Source organism: Neophocaena asiaeorientalis, unplaced genomic scaffold (genome assembly GCF_003031525.2).
Source record: "Neophocaena asiaeorientalis asiaeorientalis breed wild unplaced genomic scaffold, Neophocaena_asiaeorientalis_V1.1 scaffold70, whole genome shotgun sequence".
In the NCBI taxonomy this organism is placed as follows: domain Eukaryota; kingdom Metazoa; phylum Chordata; class Mammalia; order Artiodactyla; family Phocoenidae; genus Neophocaena; species Neophocaena asiaeorientalis.
In genome coordinates this window covers 9,672,823-9,699,155 of record NW_020175410.1, presented here as the reverse complement: position 1 = coordinate 9,699,155, position 26,333 = coordinate 9,672,823, and the positions used below count along the sequence as shown (strand labels likewise).

The following is a 26,333-nucleotide window of genomic DNA, read 5'->3' as shown; positions in this document are numbered from 1 at the left end:
ACGAAGGGGTGGGGTGGGGGCGAGAAGCTTCGAGAAGAGAAGCGCTTTGGGGGTGGGGGAGGAGGAGGGGTCCACAGCCTTGGCCGCGGCCCATGCGCCGCCCCGGAGCCAGGCAGGGTGCCTCTTAAGACCGGCAAACCATCAAATCCCCTCAAGGTCTTTCTAAATTGGCAGGCTAGAAAGGAAGGGGGAAGAGAAGGAAGGAGACGAGGAGAGGAAAGGAGAATGAGAGAGAAAGAGAAGGAGAGAGAGCACACAGGTAAATTCCTCTCAGGTCACACAGCGTGCCTTTTCAGGTCTAGTCTCCCAATCCTGGAAGAACCTTCTCAGAAGTCCTCAGATGACAGAATGTAAATTTTTACGTTCTAATCTTCCCCCCACGCCCCCACTCCCACCCAAGAAAACTATTTTGTCAAATTTATTGCTGCTGACTTCCTAGCTGTAAAATATATCTCACGCATCTTGTAATTTCCAACAAACGATTTCCCTTGGTATCCCAAGGAAACAGAGTCAGGCGAACTAAAGGACAGTCAAAAAGACACCCACAGTTCAGGCCTGGGAGTACAGCTCTAGACCCGGGCTGTAGCTCTGGTCACACTGTTGATGTCTGTATGCAGAGGTGCAGGGAGAAGGACGCGACAGAGGCCAGGGTTGCTGCAAGTCCTTCGTTTCTGCCCCAGAGAAGCCTTCACAAAAGAGAAATCCCTGCAAACAGATGCAGTTTCCCATCGTTTGGAACCTGCTTTGCCACTGTCTTATGTAAAAGCAAAGCAGAGAGAGCTCCTTCCTGAAAAAACCAGAGCGGTAAAGAGGATGAAGGAAGTAATTTATGTTTGGAATATTGTCTCACATGATATGAATGAAATCAACACGGGGCCACAATACTTTCCTTCCTTTCCTCCACCTCATAATTCCCTCTCTTGGCAGAACGAATGCATCCCCCCTACACACACATGCCCTGCTTGGCCTACTGATTTAGGTCCATCATTGTTTTTAAGTCCTGTGATCCTTTCCTCTTGTGAAAGAGCTCAGATACATTTATAATCATACACTGAGTTCAAGGCACTACCATTTGCCACACTGCAAACATTTCAGGTTTTTAAAAAAATGTAATAGAAGGGGAAATTTCTTTTTCTTCTTTTTTTTTCATTTTCTTATCTCTGGAAGCTCCCTTTGAAGGGAGTGTAATTTGTCTAATTGCTCTGGCAATACACAGAGGCTGATGGGGAGGGGGGCAGTCTCCACCATAATTGCTTTGAGCTTAGAATTCAGAGTGGTTATTGAGGGATTTCTGCTGCTTTCTTACACACAGGGAGGGCTGTATTTAGATTCCAGCATTACTTTCTACCTGAAACAATTTGGGGTTAAACTTAAAATTATCTAAACGTTTTTGTGGTTAGGCCAAAAAACACCTAAATGTATATTATGTGGCAGTACTCTAAACAGGCCACATATGTATATAGACATATAAAGTACAGCATCCAACGTATACACATCTACAGTTCTGCATCTACACAGCCCCCAGTTTCTGTCTTCCCTTTTGCCTTGTTGGATCTCTGCAGAGTTTGTCTTCCTTTAATTGTCTGCACAAAATGTCACTAGCCCATTATAAGTGGGGCAAATGGAGTATTTTTTAGAAGCATTTTGCTTTCATGGTCGAAATAATTTTATTTATCCAGAATATACAGTTTAATTCTTCTATCTACACTTATTTACATGGTTAAAATAACATTGAAAAAAGTCTTTTGAAAATTTGAGGTCATAGATTTCAAGGCACTATTGATAGTGTCCACAGTTGCGCAAAAAAAGTTCGTCTGTAAAAAAAGGGGGGACGGGGTCCTTTGAAATGCAATAACTTACATGCAAAAAAAGCTTTACACATGAATCTTTTTTGTTTCTGCTTTCCAAACTTCCCCATATGAATTCCTTTTTTTTTTTTTTAAATGATTTTCTAAAACAGCAAAAACACAGTAGTCCCAAAAAAGACAGCAAGAGAAAGCGGCTGGTCTAATAGAGTGTCCCGGAGGCCAGCGCCAGCGGGTGCTGTAAGGAGCCGGGTGGCGGCAGGTGGGAATTGATTGAGCTGGCCGCGCTCGGGTACCAGGAAGCCGAGTTCTCCAGGTAGCTGGACGCGGGGGACTGGTTGGAGGTCGGAGGGTGGGCATGAGGGTGGTGGCTGAGCGAGCGGGACGAGCCCTGGGGCTCCCACACCGCCGGAGACTGAGGCGAGTTACACGCCATAGGGTCGCTGGAGCTGGGGCTGTGCTCCGGGGGCATCTCCCCGTTTTTCATGATCTTCTTGATCTTGGATCTTTTGTTCTGAAACCAGATTTTCACCTGGGTGGGGGAACAAAGGCACACGTTACCGGGACACTCAGAGGCTGCCCGCGCGCCTCCCCCAGGGTGGCAACTGGAGGCGATTTCGGCCCCCAGAAGGCCAGGCCCTGGCGTCTCCCCGCAGCTCTCGGCCCACGGTCAAGGGGCTGGGCCGGGGTCAAAGCCTGCATCTCGGGCCCCAGAGGGCGCCCTGTTGGCTGCTGCTGGGGCAGGACCCCCAGGCTTTTGTCTTTTGTTGGGGCCGGGGGAGGGGGCGCGAGTGTCCGCGGCCGCGAGCGCTCACGGGTAGGCCTGCGCGGAGCGCCTGCAAAGCGGCGCCACGAACGTCTCCAGAACAACCGCCAGGGCCCGGTGAGCTAGGGGCGCGGGACTGGCTACGCGAGCGTGCGCGAGTGTGGCGAACGAGGAGCGGTCTCCCCGTTTCCCGACCGACCCCTTTCACTCCCTCCTCGGCTCCGATGACATTCTTTATTCTTCCAAAGACCCCCGTGGGGCTGGGGTGGGAGTGAAGGGAACGGGACGATCCAGGGCAGATTTCCCCGTACAACCGCGCCCTCCCACCTCGGAAGGTCAGGCTGCTGCGGCCTAAAGCTCCGCAGGCGCAGGGCGTGACCCTTCAGCTCTTCTGGCTGCAGGCGACGTTCCCGGCTTGCGCGCGGCCTAAGACCACCGAGAGTCCGCCGGGCCCCGCTCATCCCGAGAGGCTCTACATTGTGCAGAGAACCAGACAGTTTCTCAAAGCTTCGAGAGTGTCCTAGAAACAACCCTCCCCTTGTTTCCAGCCTAGGAAACCGGCCCCTCAACGCCCGAGGCTCGAAGGGGTGGGGCTTGCATCTCGGGATGAACGCGGTCTCCATCCCATCCCTACCGTCGCACGGCGGCGACACCCGGCCTGACTCCTAGAGGGAAGGGCGCGGGGTCAGTGTCTTTCTGTCTGTGAGTTTCTCGCGGGCCCTATTGAATCGGCTGCAGCCCGCCGGGACCGAACCCCGCGGCCAAGCCAGGCTTGCAGCCCAGGCGGGGCTCTGGCCCAGCCGCAGCCGGATTTACCTGTGTTTGCGTCAGTCCCAGGGAGGCGGCCAGCTCGGCGCGTTCGGGCAGGGCGAGGTACTGAGTCTTCTGAAACCTTCTCTGTAACGCGGCCAGCTGAAAGCTGGAATAAATAGTCCTGGGTTTACGAACTTTCTTTGGTTTGCCGTTCACCATCCTCACCTCGGGCTCGGCCACTTCTTTCTCTAAATAATCAAAACAGACCCGGTTAGAGTTGTCGGCAGACAATGGCCCTTTTGCAGAACTTGCAAATACAGTCCTTGAATTTATTACCACGCAGCCTTCACTCTCTTTTCCCCATATCACCACCTTTGCTTCACGAGACCCCTCTCTCCCCATCGTGGAAAATCCAGGTAGCCTGATTAATTCCCTACTCTGTTTATTCAGGTTCTCCTGGGTTTGTGCAAGGCGCCTTGTACAGCAAAACTCCTTTCTCGGCGTCCGGGATTTAGCCCTTGCAGCGGTTCCTGCTTCACCCGGATTCGTTTTCAAGCCCACCCTGTGTTCACCGACGTTTCTTGGGTGAGTCTGGCCAGCCGCTCACGGGGATTCAAGGGGGAGGCCCCCGGGCCGCGGCCCTCCTTATGTCAGCGTCTGTTCGGGCGCCCGCAGAGGCCAGACGCATGGGCAGGGAAGACGCTAACCGAGGTCTCCAAAGTTCAAAGACCCACAAGCAAACTATGCTCCTTCAATTCAGCAGCAAGCCGTCCCAGCCGCCGCAGACAGAGGGCCGATTATGCAGCCCCCATAATCTCCCTGCAGATCTGCGAGGGCACAGATGTGTCTGGTTTCTTTTACAAATAGACTTAATAAGTTCTTGGCCAAAAGAAAAAAAATCTTTCATTTATGCACGAAGTTCAGAGACACTGAAAGGAACGAAGACACGCCTCCCCCCTCCACCCGCCCCCCCTCCCCGCAGTCTTTTAAAGTTTTTCAGGAGTTATAGTTCCAATACAATTTGAAAAGGAATCCGCGGTGGGGTGTTTTCGTAGGAAAGGGGCGGCAGGTCAGGACGAATTTAGCAGAATTGTGAGTATAGACTTGGGAGAAAAAAGACTCTCGGAACGCGTGTTTTACAAACGTGCCCTGGGGCCACAAGTCCCCTTTCACAAAAGTACCATCTTATCAAAAGTGCCCATCTCTGCAAGGGGCGGAGAACCTCTCCTCGGTGTGTGTGTGTGTGTGTGTGTGTGTGTGTGTGTGTGTGTGTGTGTTGGCGAGCTCCTAGGAGAGGAAGGGTGGAGGATGAGGGCTGTGGTCTCGATTCTGCCAGAGCAGGGGATGCTAATATTAGCAGGATTATTAATGTGCTGGTGGGAAGAGATCAAACCTGACCAGCAAAACCTCTCCTAGGAGACCTCATACCTCTCTTACTGCCCAAGCTCACTAACCCTCTTAAACTCTCCAACTAAGTTTCAAGGCAGATGCAAAAGGAGATGGGAAGGAGAAACAAATTGTAGGCATCTAAGGGAGAAGGAAAAAAGTATTGCTCCAATATCGTGACCCTTCAGCAACCCTCCTCCGCCTTCAAATGGCTTTTTGTTTTGGGAAATGCCTTGGAGAAACCGCAAGGCTCTCGGCGCGCTCTTCCTCTGGCGGGCTACAGCTCTCCGGCCCCCACCCCGCCCCGCGCGCTCCGGGTACCCGCACCACGCTGGCTCGCGGCTGCTCTCACACTAATCCCCAAAGAGTCTTTGAGGCAGCCTTCCACTCCCACTCCTCGAGCACGCTTACCCTAACATCCAGCAAATAACCTTCCGTTCATTACGTAAACGCCACTCAGGCTGGTTGATTCTTTCCTCTCTCTACCCCTACCCTCTCTCCAGCTTCGCCGGCTTCCGAACAGGCAAGCTGGGAATCCAGCGGCTGAGGGGTCGCCCGAGGGTACCAGAGAGGAGAGACGCTTGTCCGAACTCCCCCGCGGGCTTCCTCTACTAAGAATCTCTAAAATGCTGGCTCGGGAACCTCTCTTGGTTGCAGAGTCCCGGCCCCCACTCCCTTCCGCCGGGTGAGCCCGCACTGCAGTGGACGGCGCGGCCCCGGATCTCCCACCGCATCTCGCTCCTCCCTGATCCTGGCTCCCCCTGTGTCGGTCCCCACCCCCAGCCCCCGTACCTGGCTGGCTGGTGGCGCTCGGGACGCGGTTGTAGGCACCGCCGTACTGGTGGTAGGGGCTGGCGTAGCTGTAGTCGGCGTAAGCTTTGGCGGGGTAGCTGCCGGCGGCGCCGTTCACGCCGTGGTACTGGTACTGGTAGGGGTTGAGCGCTTTGCCGTAGGAAGCCGAGGTAGGAGAGCAGTAGCCATGCGGGGCTCCCCCCGTGGGGCTGTAGTAGTCGGAATCGGTAGCCGACGACTCGGGCAAAGTTGGCGATTCCTGAGACGGATGGTGCATGGCTGCGGACGTCTGGAACGGGGCTTGGAAGTCGCCGGATCGGATGCTGGGGACCCTTCTGTCAAACACTCCTGTCATCGCTCGCTGGCGGCGGCGGTTGTCCTTGTTGCTATGCGGCGGCGGCTGCCCGAGTTGGCCGTGGGGCTGCTCTGGTCTAAGCAGACATGGCTGTGGGAGCGAGGGAGGAGGAGGAAGAGGAGGAGGAGGAGGAGGAGAGGCGGCGGCGGCGGCGAGGAGGAGGCTGGGAGTCTTGTAGGCTCTGTCTCCGGCAGGCTGACTGCTGGCTGAGGCGCAGCACAGCCTTGGTTAAATCCTTAATTGCGCGCTTACGCACAGCGGGGTGGATCGGGTTCCATTGGCCAGGGCCTCAGGAGCAGCAGCAACACCCTAACTCGTCCAACTAGTTTTAGCACAACAAAGCATTGCTTAAAAAAAAGAGGGAGAAAAAATGAAGGGGGGGAGTGTGTGTGTGTGTGCGTGTGTGTGTGTGTGTGTGTTGTTACTTGCTGGGGGAAGAGGGGGTCCTCAGGCAATCTGTTTTCAGTGAATACTAAAGACAACGCAGAAGCGCCAACACCCAGCTCTGTACTGTCTGGAGACAATGTGTTCCAATCAGCAGCCTCAGAAAATGCACATGTTTTGGGGATGAGGTCGACCACGGTCTTTCCATGCTCTGCACCTCCCAGCCAGCCTCGAGCTGCATCAGGGGCGAATGTGGATTGAACACTAATATTGAAATGGGGAATCAAAGCGGGGTGGGGAGCAGGGATGTGGGATAAAGGTGAGAAGAAACTGATGAGAACAATATTTTTAGTGGGGTACTGGGAGCCAAGCTGTAATTTACATGTGTTGAAAATTTGTGATTTGGGAAAAGACAGACAAATTTGCAGCAAGAACTTCCTTTGCCCGAGATGAGTTATTTCTCAGACAAGGGCGAGACAAGGATGCTCAAGAATGCACTCTTAACGGCAGAGAGAGTTCCTGCAAGCCCACATCCCTACAATGACTTAAAAAATCGCTGTCTTAAGCACAAATAACTTAATGACTCCCAAATTGCTGGTCCCCAAGAGGAGCGGGCAGCCCCACACTTTGTTCGATATTCTAGTCTATTTGGATGCTGTTGGAATAGAGGATCAGTAATTCTGTGTTCAAAGATTCCTGCAAAAGTGAATGGTCTACTTATGACTTGTCCTCACGGGACTAATGGGAACCCCAAGAACACTGGGAAGTAGATAGATAAAAGTTCTTTGGGGAAGTTGGGTGAAGCCCATGGATTTCCCTCTTCCAGCTCCATGGAGGTGGCACTGAGGGCCTGCTTTTCCATTTCCCAGGGTCCGGATTCCTGTACCCTCAATCCCTTTATTTCTTGCAGTGAAAGCATCTTAGCTCATATGCAAAGGGAGAAAAGGCTCAGGAATCAAACGCTTGGTATTTGGGATCCAGAGTTTGCCTTTCACAAAGTGTCACTCTTGCTCTAGTGGTGATCTAGCTGGGAGTTTAGAAATTTAACATTAGTCAGTTTACCGCTACCCAGTTCCTCTCCAATAGGACACTCCAGGAGCTGGATTCTGATTTGGGCCCTCCCAGCACCTTCCTCCAGGGGTTCTAAGACCCGGAACCTGGGAGCTCCACCCGACATCCAGGGTGGAACAGTCTGGCTTCTCATCACCACCTCATCCCTTCCCCGCCCCACCCCCGACCCAACCGAAGAAGAAAACGTCTACATTAGTTGTGTCTAGTCTTAGTTTAGCCTCACTTTGGCTGTGGAGCTATTTTGGCCCAAAACAGCCTAGCAGGAGAGCCGAGGGGTGGGGGCGGGTCCGGAACTCGGAGCAGGAGGCCAGCCTCGCTCCAAAACTCCAAAGCCGAGCAGCCACATGTGCACCAACTCCCTGCCTCTGGGCGCCGTAAAACCACAGCTATTGTCGCATAGCCCTCCAGGGGCAACTTCAGCTCTGGCGCAAACAGGGAAGGGAAGGTGTGTGTCACAGGGTCCACAGCGCCCCTCCTCCCACACCCGCCCGAGTGCCTGCTTGTGGCCTGTGCCGCCCCAGACTCCTCTGAGATAGAAGCTCAGTTAAACAGAGCCAAGGCTGTCCGCCCATCCTCACCCCATGCTATGGATGTCGGCACGGCCGTTCACCCGCTAGGTTCTGGCTGAGAAGGACCACAGGGCTTCGGGGAAACACTACAGACCGCAGCAGGCTTGCAGCCCTGGCCTCTGCTCCGGAGTTCTCAGCGCCCATCGAGTCACCTTACACGCATCCTGCCGTTTAATTACACGAATCGCTTCCCCAAAGCAATGCCAGGGTTGGTTCAAAGCGCCTCCCGGTTCGGGGAGCAGGCGGCCTTCCACAGCACCCCACCGTATCCCCGCAGCCCCACCCTGGCACTCTCTACTTTTTATAGATTTAAAAGTTATTACGTGGCGGGAAATGAGGTCAATACCGTTATGCTAAATCGGGTGTTCGTAGCAATGTCCTTAGACCTTGCTGAGAAGGCAGATTTCAATCTGGATAGATTGGAAGCTGCAGAATTTGGACAAAATTTAGAAGTTCAAAATCCATTGAAAACACAGTGTTACAAAGTTAAATTATTCTAGACCTTGCTATATTTCACTTTTCCTCCGACAAAAAAAAAAAAAGACATTCTTTCCCATGTTTTACACAAGACAAAAAGGAGTGGGGTGAAAAGGAAGGATTTAACTTCTTTTTCTCCGTTCCTAAAGTGGTGGCCCTCACGCCAGACTCCGAGCCACTTGTGCAAAGGCTTCTGCTGGGTGAGGCCTCCAAACCTGGGTGTGTCTCTGAAGGTCCAGAGCATCGACTTGCTTGCTTTGTCCTGCTTCTTTTCTAGGTTGACCCCACTTCCCCCTACCCTTCCTTTCCTTAAAGGAAGCGGGAGGGAGAGGGAGCTCTAAGTTAAAAGGAGCCCGAGTCTGATCACAATACGGTCCCATTTCCTTTCACGTTAGAGTCATTGTGGCTTTGTGCGCGGCTGGCACCGGGCCTGGCCGGCGCTTCGGACCCACACTCTGGGCGCACACGTGTTGGGTATCCCGGCTGTCAGGGTAGCAACTTCTGCTGGTACTGTGGTGCTTGTGATACCAAGGCTCAGAACTTTGTTTTAAGGCCAGCGGGCCGGACGCTGTTACTTCTTTGAAAACCCACTGACAGGCCCAGCCGCGGAGAAACAGCCCCACGGCTTCAAACTTCTCCAGAAGTGCTCTCCTCACGGCGACACGTAGGAAGAATGTGAGTAATTTCATCTCCTAGTAGCCGAATTTTGCAAAGGGCGGGAGGCGGTGGAGGGGAAACGGGCCCTAAGAGTAGTGCAAGTCTTTACCACGAGCGCCACCCAGTGTCCGCGAGGAGCAGCGTGCAAATGGCAAACGCTTCCCAGGCTCACAGTCCCTGGCTGGACAACGCCCGTTTGTCCTGGGGTTCGAGTCGGCTACCACGTGGCTTTCCTTCTCTCCGCTTCCAGCAGATCTTTCTCTCCACTCCCACGCCCTTTCTTTCCTTTACGTTACTCCGTATACATTCATACTCTTCCCCTCCCCCCTCCAACCGGATCACTTTTTTTCTGGGTTTTAGCACGAAATCCAGCGATTTGGGGGCGTACCATGCTCTGGGATGACTGGAATCAGTCGAGGGTGACCCTTGTTTCCTAGACAGTTCGGAAGAAGCAGGCTCTCCTCTAACTGGATGAGGCGCTGGAGAGACTGAGGGTGATTCACTACTCCCGGGAACTGGAAAGATGGTGCCACTCTGAGTTTGCAGGGAGAGTGCTTTGGAAAGGCGTGGCAGGGGAAGTGGGGGGGGGGGATCATTTTAATAGCTGCTAACTCAATTTTTTCCCTCTGACCTATCTGGAAATCTACTTACTCATGGGTTTGCCAAAAGTAGAGCATCCTTTCCTTTGGGCTTGAAGCGCAGACAAATTACTGCACCTGAAAATATTTAGTTTATAAATTATGATATTTTTAATATGGACGCTACTATTTTATTTAATTAAAAATTGTACTCATCAATTGTATGCACGAAATTCACGTAGATAAAGGACCTCCATAACATGACACTAGCATATATGCAAACTTGATGTAAACAAGTCTTCTTTATTTTAGAATTTTTTAAATCCGTGGACTACCTGTCTTAAAAGTCCTTTCCTTGGTTTGAGGTTTATTTTAGTTTTCATTTGCAGTGCTTTGTCTATTATTTTGTTTATCTGTCCAGCGAAAACTGCTCTGAGCAGTTCACTGTTATTATGTCTTTTTTTTTTTGCGGTAGGCGGACCTCTCACTGTTGTGGCCTCTCCCATTGCGGAGCACAGGCTCCGGACGCGCAGGCTCAGCGGCCATGGCTCACGGGCCCAGCCGCTCCGCGGCATGTAGGATCTTCCCGGACCGGGGCACGAACCCGTGTCCCCTGCACCGGCAGGTGGACTCTCAACCACTGCGCCACCAGGGAAGCCCTATTATGTCTTTATTGATCAGGATCCATCTAGAGTACTTTTCATCCTAGAAATCTCAAACACAAACACAGCTGGTTACATCATATGTTTTGTGGAGATAGATCTGAGTATTTTATTTACAATGGAGCTTCATTTTTCTTTGAGCTAGGGCATGAAGATCATTTAATAACTTAAGGTAAGAGCCCTGAAATCTTCAGTTTGATGTTTGTCTATAAAAGACACATTTCCGGGCTTCCCTGGTGGCGCAGTGGTTGAGAGTCCGCCTGCCGATGCAGGGGACACGGGTTTGTGCCCCGGTCCGGGAAGATCCCACATGCCGCGGAGCGGCTAGGCCCGTGAGCCATGGCCGCTGAGCCTGCGCGTCCGGAGCCTGTGCTCCGCAATGGGAGAGGCCACAACAGTGAGAGGCCCGCGTACCGCAAAAAAAAAAAAAAAAAGAAGAAGATAAAAGACACATTTCCATGAATTGCGATGAGATGAAAAAACAGGAGTGATGATTGCAAAAGTGGTGAAGTCTTTAAAAAATATCACAAGTTGTTGTCATTGGTTTTGGCAACTCAGCTGAATGGCTTTTGTGTCTCTTGATAGAGAGCCAGGCATACTGGCTTGGAACTGACATTCAGAGGTGGTTCATCTTCTGAGTTAGCAAAACTGTTTAATTCCCCACCGAGGTTTAAAGTTCTTCCCGTGCACTTGTGAGGCTGAACTAACTAGGCCCAAGCCAAAATGCTTTGGAGCCCATATGAATTGACAGTGAGGTCACCCAGGGAGGGAGGTGAGGGAATGGGGGTGTGGGGAGGTGATGGAAAGGATAAGTAAAAAGAAAGATTCCTCCCATGCTGAAATTAATTACTGTACCCCCCTGCCCTCAAGAAAAATGTGTTTGGAGTTAAAGAGCATCTCCAACAAAGTAATCTCAGAGGATTCACTAGCAGGCAATTATATAAATATTCTGAATAAATTAAAAACCCCCAGAGGGGGAAACTATTTTCCGCTTAATTCCAAGCTAATAGGACTTTTCAGTCTATTTCCAAATGATAGTGCAGATCATAGACTTTGGCAGATTTTGTTTTTATAATTAAGACATTAAAATGTGTTTATTCATTTAACTTAAACATAACTGCTTAGGAAAAGGCCTTAAGTATCCACTCAAATCTATTCTCTATGAGACAAATTTAATATACCACAGCTGAAAACACTTCAAGTTCATCTAAGTAGGAAGTAAATGGGATTATATTATTATAAGTCTTTGCAAACTGAAATTGAGCCATATTCTTCCTCCTAAACTCAGATTTCATCTTCTTGAAAAGAAGGTTTGGCTGTGACACTATTCTTTATTCTTCTTAAAGATACATAAATTCCAATTAAAAAAATACCCCTTGTGGAGTTAAAAGAAAAGTAATCGGCAGACAGGAATTCAGAGCAATGATCCAATTTTGGCAAGGAGATAGCAAGAGTGAAGCTTAAGTCATTTTTAATAACATTCTAATTCCAAGATCAGTTTAGAATTTTAAAGTTCATTGATCCTAAGCCACTGTGTTTTTATGATCTGACAACACTGTATGCAAAGGTGTAAAAAATCACTTCTAAAGTCAAATCCGTTCAGATTATTCAATCACTGTGAGCTGGGTTAAAACTTGGCCCACAAATATATGCACTCAGGTGGGTAATACAGTTTTATAGATATTTTTGCACCCTGCCTTAATTATATCATTTTAATAGATTAAAACAAACAGCAAGAAAACACCAAACCTTTTTGTACAGCTGTGTTTACTACCTTATACCTTTTGTAAAGAGAAAGATTCTTAAATAGGCAACCCCAGCCTGAGATAAGAGGTTTCCCTGCTGTGTTACACAGCATAATCAGTGGAAGGCACAGTGCCCACCTGGACTTGCATCCCTCTGAGCTCCTGCAGAAGAAAATAAAGGCAACGGGAAGGAAAAGTCAATAGCTTTCCAAGTGAAGTGTAGCTGACAGCAATGGAGTCCTTTTTTAAAAAAATTGTGGACAGAAAAGATACCTTACCCTTCTTGTACCCAGAATCTTAGTAATAGTCAACTTATATAGACCAAGTGCAGTTAAGCAGAATTTTTCTTTTGCAACACCAAGTCTTAGTTTTATTTCTCTTTCTCAACACAGCAGACTCTTAGATGGTGCATTTAGCAAAGTATTGTAAACATATACATTCATATAATTTATTGCTGCATCCTGGGTTACAACTTTGCGTATGTGACTGCAGGTTCCCAGTGGTTTGAGTGCATTTTCTCAATTTTACCCCTGAATGATGTATGCATTTTAACTGGTTACTTCGGAAATCAGGGAACACTTTGGCTGCTACTGCAACTTTTCAACAGCCCTCATTTTGCAATCAACATACTATGTGTCTGCATGCACTATTGTTAGTTTTCTTTCCTCTTTTTTAAGAAAAATATTTATTTATTTGCACTATAGTTAATTTAAAATTGGGTTGGAGGAGTAGGTGAAATGGGTGAAGGAGATCGGAAGGTAAAACATTCCAGTTATAAAATAAATATCATGGGGATGTAATGTACAGCATGGTGACTATAGTTAATAGTACTATATTGCATATTTGAAAGTTGCTTAAGTGCTGTCATAACAAGGAAAAAAATGTAACTGTGTATGGTAATCAATGTTAACTAGACTTACTGTGGTGACCATTTTGCAGTATATACAAATATCAAATCATTATGTTGTATACCTGAAACTAATATAAGTATCAATTATATCTCAATAGAAAAAATAAAATGGGGTTTAGGGATAGCTGGAATTTTACTTACAAGTTCCAGGAATGCTTGGAACTGTAGAGGGTAAAGATACTTCTTTTTTATGGAACTCTGGACTTCAGCTAGCCACAGAATATAAACGGATATTGTATTAAATCCTCTCCTAGGAAAAAAAGAAGTGAAGATGGAAATCAACAAATTAAATAAACGAATAACTGACAGAGGCTAGAGTAGCTGTATTCATACAGGAAGAAATTCAGAATATACTGTGGATGTACTATTCTTTCCCTACACTTTTCCCTTACCTCTTTTGTTATTTGAGTCTCTTGCTGCTTCAGGGGTGTACTGTCATAGCTTTTTCACACTTGCTGTTTAAGAGTTTCAGACACTTTCAGGGTCATGTTATAGAGTAACTGTGCTAGGTCGCTGGTAGTTAACTTACATAGTAAACTTAGAGAGGATAAGGAGAATTTTTTAGCATTGAGAAAAAGAGATGAACCAAAGAGCTCATCTTTGCTACAGTGATAACATTTTTAATAGAATTATTCCTGAAACAAGTGAGTTAGGTGTAAAACTGGTGATTTTAGTTAATTTAGTAATTAAAATCACCTGATAATTTCCCCTTAACTTGCAAGAACAGTGGAAAAGATTGGAAGAGAAGTAGAAGGATGGAGAACAACAGGATAGAAACAGCCAGGCATTAATGACCACTCTTCTGTCTCTGAATTAGAATAGTCATTGGGGTGGCATTTAGGAAAAGCGTGTGTCCACCCAAGGATTGTTTTTTGGGGAGCACTTCCCAGAGAGTTTGCAATAAATGGGGTAGAAGTTGCTGATGACAGTTCTGTTCTTTGTGACTTTCTTTTCCTGGGTCATTAAAATTCAACGTGACCCTAAATATCACAGTTTAGGAAAACATTCTCTAAGTTTTCCCAATATGTTACTGGGTTCCTTTCCTCTTCATAGTCTTATGGTGAACATTTGGCATGTCTTGTGCAAATTTTATAGGCCTTTAAATGGTTTTTCCCAAAGGGATTTCATATATGATTCACTTCTCCTTTCACAGTAGCCTTGAGAAGTAGCTATGTCAGGCTGTTAGGACTGGTCTTCAACTTAGATATTTGCCTTTCCTTTAACTTGGACTTACTCATATTCCATATTGGCACTCTTACCCAACCCTTTATTGGCAGATTTGAGCCATGATGTGGTGGCACTGCCTGCCAGCCGCTACTGTTGGGACTGAAGCACCTGGCCTTTGAGGGCTGGTATAAGCGGTGCCGAGTGAATGTCCCTTCCCTGCCTGGCCTCCTCCCTCTTTCCCTCTTACTGCCAACCTTGCAGTGTTCCCCTTTTCCTTGTGCTAAACATTGCGCTTGCCCAAGCCCCTGCCCCTGTAGGTCAGTGGGCACATGAGGAAGGGAGATGCCTGGCTCAGCTCTCCCCTGCCCATGGAAGACAAGCTGCACTCCAGGTGGGTGGGCCAGAGGGAGGTAGCGCTGGCAGGAACTCTGGTTAGGAACTTTATATTTGTTTAGCTCTTTAGAAATGCATATCCACTTTCAAATACATCTATTTTGAATAAAAGGTACTCCTTGAATACCTATTTGACAGATTAGTAAACTGAAGCCCAAAGAGTCTACTTTTATAATAATAATACCTTGAATTTGCTTAGAGTTTTAACCTTAAAAACATCTCAGTGGGTTTTATAATTTAATATTTACCTCCACAATATTCTTGAGAGGTAAGTAGGGCACTGAGAAATCTGACTTCCTAACTTCCTATTTTCACTACATAAACCTCTGCTGTTACCTAAGGTTAGTCAAAAATTCCCATGGTTAAAATGCTATCTGTATACACACACCAAAAAAAGTTGGTCATAAACAAATTTGGTACTTTTTTTTTTGCGGTACGCGGGCCTCTCACTGTTGTGGCCCCTCCCGTTGCGGAGCACAGGCTCCGGACGCGCAGGCTCAGCGGCCATTGCTCACGGGCCCAGCTGCTCTGTGGCATGTGGGATCCTCCCGGACCGGGGCACGAACCCGTGTCCCCTGCATCGGCAGGCGGACTCTCAACCACTGCGCCACCAGGGAAGCCCTGGTACTCTTTTAATATATAAAATAACAACATTCATTAGGAATTTACTGTGTGCTAATTGCTTTGCATATATTTTTTCATTTCTTTAAAAAAATTTTTTTATTTTTTTTATTTTTGGCTGAGTCGGGTCTTAGTTGTGGCATGTGAGATCTTCGTTGAGGCATGCAGGATCTTTCATTGTGGTGCGTGGTGTCTTCGTTGCAGCACTCAGGCTTCTCTCTAGTTGTGGTGTGTGGGTTTTCTCTCTCTAGTTGTGGCGCGCAGGCTCCAGGGTGCATGGGCTCTGTAGTTGTGGCGTGCAGGTAGTTTGCAGCACACAGGCTCTCCAGTTGAGGCCCGTGAGCTCAGTAGTTGTGGCGCGTGGGCTTAGTTGCCCCACGGCATGTGGGATCTTAGTTCTCTGACCAGGGATTGAGGCCGAGTCCCTTGCACGGTAAGGCAGATTCTTTATCACTGGACCACCAGGGAAGTCCCTTCATTTCTTCTTTAAAACAGCCTGTAAGGAGGTGCCTTCATTATCCCATTTACATGGAGGAATGTGAGACAGAGAGGTTAAGAATCTTAATTATGCTCCTGTGGCTGGTAAGTTTATTGCATGGGGGAATCTTGCAAAACTTTCCAAAAATTTCCCAGACTGGAAATCCTCTAACCTGTGGAAAATGAAAGCAAAGAATTGTGGCTTTAGTTACCAGGACCGCCAGGGAAGTCCCTGTAAAGGTTTGTTTACATCAACAATTTCCTTTCCTTAAATGAATCTCACTTTTCTTTAGGATACAATTGCTGGTTATTAACCTAGGAAGTTGAATTGAGGTATGATGTAAATTGGGGTTTGGGAGTCCTCAGCATTGGAACCAGGAAAATTCAGGGGAAGTTGCTCTAATAGAAAGCTTAATTTCATAACTGATGTTAAATGGCAATGAACAATTGGTCCCTGGAACTAATGACAGTCTACATAAAACTGAGCTGGAGATCTCTTTCTACCATTTGCCTCCATTCCTTTCTTTCTTCTCCTCCCCCCTTCACATTCACCTATGTCTCACACATCTATCTATAGACTATTCTAACAAATTTTCAGTTTCTTATCAAAGTTATGTGTAAGGTGACCATATCATTCAAACCGGGACACTTTTGAAAAGGAAAAGGAGATGGTAATAATTACCTTAGGACAAAAGGAGTAAGCTGGAATTGTCCTGGCCAAATCTTGATCTTAGGGTATACTTCTGACATTCCCCAAAGTCTTTCAGGAGGCCACCTTGGGAAGTCCTGTTCAGTAGCGTGACATCATGGAAATTTTCATGGTGGGGAGAGCAGAGGTTTCCTAGATGCCTTGGGGTTGAGCTACTGGGCCTGTATCCAGGAGTTCAGGGATGGTCAGGACCACCACCTGTGTAGGTTGTGCGCTGCACAAGGGTGCAATGATGAAGGGAGAATGGGAACTAAAATCCAGCCTGTACCATACTTTCCCAGCCATATATCCAGGCGAGGGGCTGTATCTGCCCCAAGAAAGGTGCATCTGTCTCTAGCTCACACAGACACCACATAGACTGGGAGAATCTCTGAGTACAACAAAGTTCAATCTTTTGTCTAATTTTTCCTAAGTGTTGACTCTATATCCCTTATTTCATTTTGATTATTATCTTTTTAACAGTCTTGGCAGAAATCACGCCTCTATATTTAAAAAATCATTTAATCTGAGTCTCCCATATAATAGAAAACTTCAGGGAACTGAAACCGGAGGCTCCCAAATGCACAAAACTACACGGAGAGATTTTGTTTTCTATTAAGCTTGGACCTTCCTAAAGCTTTTCAAAATCTGGTATATAGAGAGGATACATGCTTATGCCTAAACTGACCTTGTGTTAAAGGGCTGTATTTTTCTTCTGTGAGGTGTGACGTATACAACAAAGATATCTCTCTTACTGCCAAGGTTTCTTCAAAGAGTGAAACTTGGAGGACTATTACCTTTCACAAAACTTTGAAAAATGTACTCCTTGCCCTTGTAAAAGAAATGACTATCTGGTGCAATTAATGTTGGACCATAAACCCAAAGAACAATGAATGTTTCAAACACAAATTGCTCTTGAGAATCATAGTCCTATTCTTGGCTTGAAGACATTCACGTAGGAAATTAACAGAGAATTTTAATAAAAACTCTTTGGATAAAGGAAATTAGATGAGGAATGCCAGTTTGTCTTTTAAGTTGCTTGAGCACATCTGTCATAACAGACATTGCCCCAGATTGTAGAACCCTTTCCTTCTAACATCTCTTAATGTTAGTAGAACTTACAATGCCATAATTTCCTTTTATTTTTGACAGTGTTATACTATCTTTATAGACTTACGCTGACAGCATTTCATCTTGACATCATTAGATCATCTCATCTGACTTTTGCATGGTGCACATCATTACATTACGGTGATGGCGCTATACAATTACCAGTGAGATGAATAAGGTATTAACATGATTACTGGGAAGAAAAGTTAGCACATACAGATATAGCATTCTGCATTTGAAAGCATATTATAGCTATTAATTAGTCTGCCCAGTGCTCCTGGGATTCTGCGAATCTTACTATTCTTTTTGTACCAAGTAGGATAATGAAAGGGAGACAAGATTACAGGACCAGGCACTGGCTGAACTTAACTTCTTTGACTTTTTTAAACCTAAAAAAGTTGGATGTAAAAATTTACAGTAACTAATCACTGTCTTTAAAGGTCAGACGTGAGAAAATATCATTTAGAAATTCTACTTTTCCTCTTTTCCATTTACATGATTATCATGACAATTAATGAGAATCAATTCCAGGTGTTGTGAATGTTGGTTGATATGTAATCTGGAATTATTTAAAGCCTCCATATTAAAAAAATAGAATAGATTTGGTCTGAGAAAAATCCCTTAATTTTTTAATTGAAGTCTAGTTAATTTACAGTGTTGTGTTAATTTCTGCTGTACAGCAAAGTGATTCAGTTATACATATATACACATTCTTTTCTATATTCTTTTCCATTATTATGGTTTCTCACAGGGTACTGAGTATAGTTCGCTGTGCTATGAAGTAGGACCTTGTTGTTTATCCATTCTCTGTATAATAGTTTGCATCTGCTAGTCCCAAACTCTCAATCCTTCCCTCCCCCATGGCAACCACAAGTCTGTTCTTTATGTCTGTCAGTCTGTTTTTTTTGTAGATTTTGTTCATTTGTGTCATATTTTAGATTCCACATATAAGTGATATCATATGGTATTTGTCTTTCTCTTTCTGACTTAGTATGATAATCTCTAGGTCGATCCATGTTGCTGCAAATGACATTATTTCATTCTTTTTTTATGGCTGAATAGTATTTCACTGTATATACATACCACATCCTCTTTATCCATTTATCTGTCGATGGGCATTTAGGTTGTTTCCATGTCTTGGCTATTGTGAATACTGCTGCAATGAACATAGGGCTGTATGTATCCTTTAGAATTATAATTTTGTCTGGATCTCAGTAGTTGCGGCAAGCGGGGGCCACTCTTCATCGCGGTGTGTGGGCCTCTCACAATCACGGCCTCTCCCGTTGCGGAGCATAGGCTCCAGACGCACAGACTCAGTAGTTGTGACTCACGGGCGCAGTTGCTCCGCGGCATGTGGGATCTTCCCAGACCAGGGCTCGAACTCATGTCCCCTGCATTGGCAGGCAGACTCTCAACCACTGCGCCACCAGGGAAGCCCCTGTAGACTTTTTAATGATGACCATTCTGACCAGTGTGAGGTGGTACCTTATTGTAGTTTTGATTTGCATTTTTCTAATAATTAGTGATGTTGAGTATCTTTTCATGTGCCTATTGGCCATCTGTATGTCTTGTTTGGAGAAATGCCTATTTAGGTCTTCTGTGCACTTTTCTATTGGGTTGTTTGTTTTTTTGTTGTTGAGTTGTATGAGCTGTTTATATGTTTTGGAAATTAAGCCCTTGTTGGTCGCATCATTTGTAAATATTTTCTCCCATTCTGTAGGTTTTCTTTTCATTTTGTTTACGGCTCCCTTTGCTGTACAAAAACTTGTAAGTTTAATTAGGTCCCATTTGTTTATTTTTGCTTTTATTTCTATTGCTTTGGGAGCCTGACCTAAGGAAACTTTTGTATGATTTATGTTTGGGAAAAAATAGAGAAGGTTTTTGCCTATGTTCTCTTCTAGGAGTTTTATGGTTTCATGTCTTATGTTTAAATATTTAAGCCATTTTGAGTTTATTTTTGTGCATGGTGTGAAGGTGTGTTCTAACTTTACTGATTTACATGCAGCTGTCCAACTTTCCCAACACCACTTGCTGAACAGACTGCCTTTTCTCCATTGTATATGCTTGCCTTCTTTGTCATATAGTAATAGACCATAGGTGTGTGGGTTTATTTCTGCACTGTCTATTCTGTTCCAATGATCCACATGTCTGTTTTTATGCCAATAACATGCTGTTTTGATTACTGTAGCTTTGTGGTACTGTCTGAAGTCTGGGAGGGTTATGCCTCCAACTTTGTTCTTTTTCCTTAGGCCTTAATTTTTAATCACTAATCAGGAAATCATGTGGTCAAAGGCTGATATAGAAACAACTTTAGAGCCATAGAAATTTGGATCATTGAAAAGCCTCAATATTTCTATCATATGTTTTCTAAAATATCTCACAAGGGTAATGCCTTACCAGACTTGGGAGACTCGGTATTATCTGGGTAGGCGAGGATAGGCTGATTGTCTTTTCCTAAATCCCACGATTTACCATGATATCCAATTTTAAGGTGATAAAATAAATTGGTTGTATGAATTCGTCAAAAGTTTTATAAACTTTCTGAGCCCCAGTTTTGTAATTTGACTAATTACAAAGAAAATATTTATTGTAAAGATTATCACATTGGTAAAATGAGATGACAGATGTAAATCTCTTGGCTCAGAGCCTGGGCATAGTAGACACTTGATAAAGAGGAACAATTACTATAACTTAAGAGAGCTTGACTGGCCTGGGAACTAGGGCAGAAACTTTGGCGGCTTGGGAGCGGGACTTCTCAGGGGACATTTCTTCACTCTTGGCCCCTCTTCTGCTAGGTTTATACTGCTAGGATAGGCAATATTCCAGAATCTCAGGGATTATTATTTTACTTGGCCACTCTCTGCAATGATTCAGCAGTGAAAGGGAGCAGCTTCAGTGGATGAGCCTGTGTAGATGGATCAGAATCAGTTTGTCTAACTTTGACTAACTAATATTATTTTACCAAATCTTTCCCCACCCTCCTGTACAAGGAAGAAACCAAATGAGAAGAATACAAATTTTCACTTTAAATGAATAAAGTCATAACTCCTGGAATTATACATATGTACATATATATTGACTTATTTACCATCACATCAATTTTGTGACAAAGTAATATTTTTAATCAAATGAGCTTTTTTTTTTTTAAGTGAGTGAGGTTTTTTAAAAAAATTAATTAATTAATTAATTTATTTTTGGCTGTGTTGGGTCTTCGTTTCTGTCTAGTTGCTTGCGGCGAGCGGGGGCCACTCTTCATCGCGGTGCGCGGGCCTCTCACTGTCGCGGCCTCTCTTGTTGCGGAGCACAGGCTCCAGACGGGCAGGCTCAGTAGTTGTGGCTCACAGGTCCAGTTGCTCTGTGGCATGTGGGATTTTCCCAGACCAGGGCTCGAACCCGTGTCCCCTGCATTGGCAGGCAGATTCTCAACCACTGCGCCACGAGGGAAGCCCCTCAAATGAGCTTTTGAGGTCAGGAATACTGCATCTTTTATATCTTATGCACAACTTCCAGTCTTTCCTTATACTTTTGGAATATACTCTTTCCTTTTCACTCTCAGCCTACCTTATCCTAGGTCCTCCTTGTCTCAAGCACTGCTATTGCAATAACCTCCAATTTCAGTCTCTCTGTGTTCCACTCCACCAGCCTCACCCTCAATCTGCCTCACCAATGATAGCTATTCCCTGTGAGATCAAGTCCAAACTCCATACCATGGCATGAAAGGCTTCCACAATCTGGCTCTGACCCCATCAATCCAGTATATTTCCATCTCCTTGAGCTCCCCAAACAATCCCATTTCTTCAGTCAAGCAGCTTTCCTCCTTGTTTCCTGATCATAGTATATATTTTTCTACCATCTTTGACTATCCTGATCCCAGCTGGGGTTCAGTGTAGAAAGCAGAAGTCATTTGCGATGTTTGAGGCAACGAGGGATTTCATACAGGCAGTTGGGTACTTACAAAAGTGTCAGAAGGGCTGGAGGAAGAGTCTAGGCTGGGCCTCCGAGGACGACCCCTGGAGCATCATAGAGGCTGCTAACAGACAGATTTAATTCAAGAAATGCTGCAACAATCCAGGGATCAGAAACTACTGCTGTCACTGCTGTTGCAGTTGCCTCTTAACCAAAGAAGCTGAGGAAAAAACACCAGAATGTGACTGAGGGGGAAAAAAACAGAAATTCATTTCCATAACCTGTAGCTAGCATAAAGAGCCCAAAGGGGTATGAGAATGACCTTTCCTTCATGTCTGCTTTCTACATGGGAAAAAAAAAAAATGCATGTCTTTGCAGCCTGAATCCTCGCTGAAAAGAAGTCTTCCTATACATGAGGGAAACTAGAAAAATGGTGAATGGAGTTTGAGAAAGCTAGTCCATGGTTTTAACACCAGTCCTTGCTTCCTTGCTTACCTCTCCTAGATGCATGATGTATGATATCATGTATAACGTAACACCAAGGTCTGCCTTCTTCCTTCTCCACCAAAATTTACTTATTTCAAGGCTCAGTTCAAATGTCTCCTCCTCCAGAAAATAGCAGGCAATGTCAGTGATAGATCTTTATACTTCCTAGTCATCCTGAACCACATTGCAGAGATGGTAAATATGTGCTTCACATAGCCACACCCTGCCTCCTTATATCCTGACAGTCATCTCACTTGAATAGCAAGATTAAAGCACAAAATTTACTCGGCCTGGAATTGGCCTCAGAATCCTTCTTATCACAGTACTCAGGTCAGCCTCAGTCAGCTGATAGGTGATAAAGCCATGGCCCCTGCCCTCAAGTGGGTCTTCCCTTACTCTTTTTTTTTTTTTTTTTTTTTTTCCCTTACTCTTAAATCATCCATCTCTCTGACTTCCCCACCCACGGAAACTGTCAGTGACCTGTTTCTGAGATAGCTCTTTTAGTGCTGAGATTTTTCAGCATAGGAGCCTATGAATGCACATGAGCCTAGATTCTGCTTCTCTTTTTCAAACGTCTCTTCCAAAGTCCAGTTATATATCTTCAAGTGGACATTTCAATTGATTCCATAATTACCTCCAACTCAGGCAGATGGACCTTATCATCATGCTTCTGATTTTCCTCTTTCTTCGAGGAGTCCAAAATTCTCCCAGTCACAAAGGTGGAAAACTTTGCAATCAACCTTGATGACCCCTTCTCTTTTCTTTCTGTAACAGGGATGATATTTGGGATGGGGAGGATGTTAAACTGATTTTTTTATCCTTGGCAATCCCTAATTCCTAGTTGAGCCACAGATCTCACACCCATGTCTGGCCAATGTGTACCTTAGAGTTTTCTCCATAGTCTCAGGAATATTTAGCTTCTACCTGTGTTGGGTAGGCTGTGAAATTCTGCCCTAGGGCAGAAGAGAGATATGACATAGAAGAGTTTAAACTGAGAGAAAGAAGAAAGCTTTTTTAAACAGTTGAGTAAGATTCTGTTGTATATATACCACATTTTCTTTATCCATTTATTCATCCATGGACATTTATGTTGTTTCCACATCTTGACTCCAAGTCTTTTCTACCCCATTGCCATGATGTCACATGAGCTTTACTAACAATGGGATGCCATCCTGGGGAGGAACAGGGAGAGAGAGAATCTAAAGGAGCAGCTTTCAAAAAGAGATTGAATTATTGCAAAGTGACTTTACAACCGGGAGACTAAGACACTTGAAGTTTTCTTGACCTCAGAGTCATACTTAGGGCAGTGGGGTCTAATGAGAAAGATAAGCTTGGTTATAGGAAATGAAGAAACACATTTTTTCTTTCATATACGTTGTATATTTGAAGCCCTGGTTCTTTTCTCCTTCTGTGGAAAGATTGCTTGCAAAAATGGCTGAAATTTTCCATCCCTCTCTGCTCTGCTCCCTTTGTAACATGAAGTTTCAGCTCCTCCCATCAAGAAGTGGAATCTACTTTTTGAATCTGGGCTGGACTTGTGACTTTCTTTGTCCAAAACATGGTAGAAATCATGACATGCCAGCTTCAAGCATAGGCCTCAAGAGGCCTTTCATTGCTTCTCCTTGCTCTCCCAGACCTCTACTATCACCATGAAAATAAACCCTGGCTAGCTTGCTGGAGAAGAAAACCACATGAAGACTCAAGTCAGCTCAGAAGATGTCATCTTAGATCAGCCAGCCTCCAGCTGATACAACAGATGATTCATGAGTGAGCCCAGCTGAGATCCGAAGGGCTTGGCCCAGCCGAGCAGAATACTCCAGACAACTCATAGAGTCACAAGAAATAATACACAATCATTTTAAGCCACTAAATTTTGGGGTGGTTTGTTATGCAGCAGTAGCTAACAGATACACCTATAGAAGTACTACTACCCGCTGCATCTTTTTTTTCTGTCACTGTGTCACAATAACCACTATATCTTCTTACCTTTTAGTGCTTTCCCTCTCTAACACATCTTGCAACTCTAAGCCAGGTCAAGCCTTGTGCATGTCTTTCTTTTCCTTTGAGTCCTGGGAATCAAAATAACAGTGACATTTGACACCAAGTCACTCCCTGATTTTATTTCCAAGGATACTATTTCCTCCTCTTGCTGTGACCTTCAGTACTTCTTGGCCCTCCTCAGTCACTGTGGTAGCTCCCAGAAGAGCTTCCCCAGCTGGGGCCAGGGATGCAGCTTGCTGGTCTGGCATGTTCTGTGTGCTCTGCTTTGTACCACCCTCCCCCAGTCCTGTCTCTGAAGGGAAGTTTTCCTGACAGAGTTTATATGTACCCTTGACTAGAGGGTCTTTTCAGTGACTACAGCTCAACCTGGAGTAATATGGCCTCCCATGGCTATAGCATTGTACCCTAAGACCTTTGAAAGGATACCTGAACTTCTAGTCTCTCAGCTAAATTATCGAGAAGCTGGAACAAGAAGAAAGGGCTGGATACAATGGAACATTATTCAGACTTAAAAAAGAATGAAATTCTGACACATGCTGCAACATGTGTGAAACTTGAAGATGTTATTCTGAATGAAAGAAGCCAGACACAAAAGGGCACTTATACGAGGTACCTAGGAAAGTCAAATACACAGAGACAAAATGTAGAACAGTGATTGGCAGGGGTGGGGAGAAGAAGGCCATGTGAAGTTATTATTTAGTGGGAGTAGAGTTTTGGTATGGGATGGTGAAAAAGTTCTGGAGGTGGGTAGTTGTGATGGTTGCCCAACAGTGTGAGTGTACTTAATGACACTGAACTGTACATTTAAAAAGAGTTAAGACAGGGCTTCCCTGGTGGCGCAGTGGTTGAGAGTCCGCCTGCCGATGCAAGGGACACGGGTTTGTGCCCCGGTCCGGGAAGATCCCACATGCCGTGGAACGGCTGGGCCCGTGAGCCATGGCCCCATGGCCGCTGAGTCTGCGCGTCCAGAGCCTGTGCTCCGCAACGGGAGAGGCCACAACAGTGAGAGACCCGTGTACTGAAAAGAGTTAAAACAGTAAATTTTATGTTACGTTTATTTTACTAAGTAAAAAAAAATAAAATTAAAAGAAACACACAGTGAGGTACCACATCACGTGCACTAAGATTGCTATCATAAAAAAGTTTTTTAATGGAAAAAAATGAAGACTGTCCCAATGAGACCTTCGAACTGGCCAAGACTTGGCTCAGGCCTCAAAACTCTCTCCTAGATCCCTTGAGACTTTGTTTTCCTTCTGGGCTTGAGAGTCTTACTCTGTGTTCTGATGCAAGGCCTCAGCCCAGAGCCGCTTTCTTGTTTGGGTACTTTCCCATCTCTTCTCCACTGAGTCAACCCCCCTCATCTCTTAGGTCCAGTTCATATTCCATTTGCTGTATGAAAACCTCCCTGATCACCACCCTAATCTTTCTGTCCTTTGAGCTACCCTTGACCTTATTGTTTGTGTAATTAGCCCTTTTCATAAACTGTTTCACATTATTAAAATCATTTTAATAGTTCTTTGTATTTTCAGATGTTGATATCCACATCAGCGTCTATTTATCCTGTGCTAGATCCTCACTACCCAACTCATCTATACGTACTTTTAAAAAAGGAGTCAAATTTTGTATCTCTTTTGTTCTCTTATAATAACTGATAAAGTGGGCCACGTATAATGTTGCTCAATAATTGTTGGTCAGTCATTTGATTCTGTGTTGTTCCTGCTCACATAGTCTTGACGGAGCTTTTCTGAGAAAAATGCCTGAGTCCAGTGTTTCTCAACATTTTTCATTATTGCACAGTCCTCCCTGCAGGAACGTCTACAGGCATCTTTTGCTGATCTCCTTTACCGTGAAGTTTTAATGCCACAGATGAACAGTATATTTCTTTGTGGAATATCTGTATATCCATACATAAAAAGAGCAAGATTTTTTTCTCCCTTCAAGAACCAATTTTCTTCCGCTTGGGGGAGATATCACGCCCACTGAGAATGTGTGTCTCAGCCAAAAGAGGAGATGAACTTTTAATGTTCGGCAAGAAGGCTGTGGTGGAGACGTTTGGGTGGTTATTCAGGCATTTCAGACTCCTCCAAGCACAGCATCATGGAGACATTCTTCTACTCCAGCTGCTGACTGCCTAAAAAGCCCAGCTCTTGCTTTCCTCTGTGGTTATTGCCTTGGTTCTAGTTGCCTACCTTCACAGGTGAGGACGGAGCCTGAAAATATACTTTCTAAAGTGTACTGATTTCTCGAAATCTCATAGTTGTCCAGTTATTCACTTATGGGAGGGGTGGGGGGAATAAGCTACTGTAGTTCACACACGGGAATGTACAATGTTGTCTCTTCTCCTAAGGTGCATGGGGGTAGGGGGTGGCATTAGAGAGAAAGGATGGAGCACAGTAGACAGGATGAAAGGCTGCTGCTAGCACCTGGAAGGCCTTGTTGGAGTTAGAGCACGGAGCTCCTTCCTTTAGGTCCCACGGCCCTGGCCAATGCTCAGCCTACTCATGCCTGAGCACCCTTGTCTGGGTGTCTTTAGGGAGGCCACCAACCACACAACCTCAAACAGTAACACCTGAA

General features: G+C 45.5%; 1 protein-coding gene across 1 annotated transcript; it reads right to left on the bottom strand.

Moving 5' to 3' along the window:
• Positions 1 to 1,648: 1,648 nt before the first annotated feature.
• On the bottom strand, positions 1,649 to 6,052 carry DLX5 (distal-less homeobox 5). Its single transcript, XM_024767130.1, has 3 exons — positions 5,503 to 6,052; positions 3,388 to 3,572; positions 1,649 to 2,337 (listed from the first exon to the last, which is right to left on the bottom strand). Exons 1-3 carry the CDS (start codon positions 5,855 to 5,857, stop codon positions 2,008 to 2,010), a joined length of 870 nt encoding a protein of 289 aa, XP_024622898.1. The 5' UTR covers positions 5,858 to 6,052; the 3' UTR covers positions 1,649 to 2,007.
• Positions 6,053 to 26,333: the final 20,281 nt, after the last annotated feature.

Excerpts from the sequence above, each read along its gene's own strand:
- DLX5 (XM_024767130.1), bottom strand. The coding sequence starts at position 5,857 with ATGACAGGAGTGTTTGACAGAAGGGTCCCCAGCATCCGATCCGGCGAC. Across the intron at positions 3,573-5,502 it reads GAGCGCCACCAGCCAGCCAG|AGAAAGAAGTGGCCGAGCCC; the intron begins GTACGGGGGCTG and ends TTGATTATTTAG. Across the intron at positions 2,338-3,387 it reads TGGGACTGACGCAAACACAG|GTGAAAATCTGGTTTCAGAA; the intron begins GTAAATCCGGCT and ends TCCCCCACCCAG.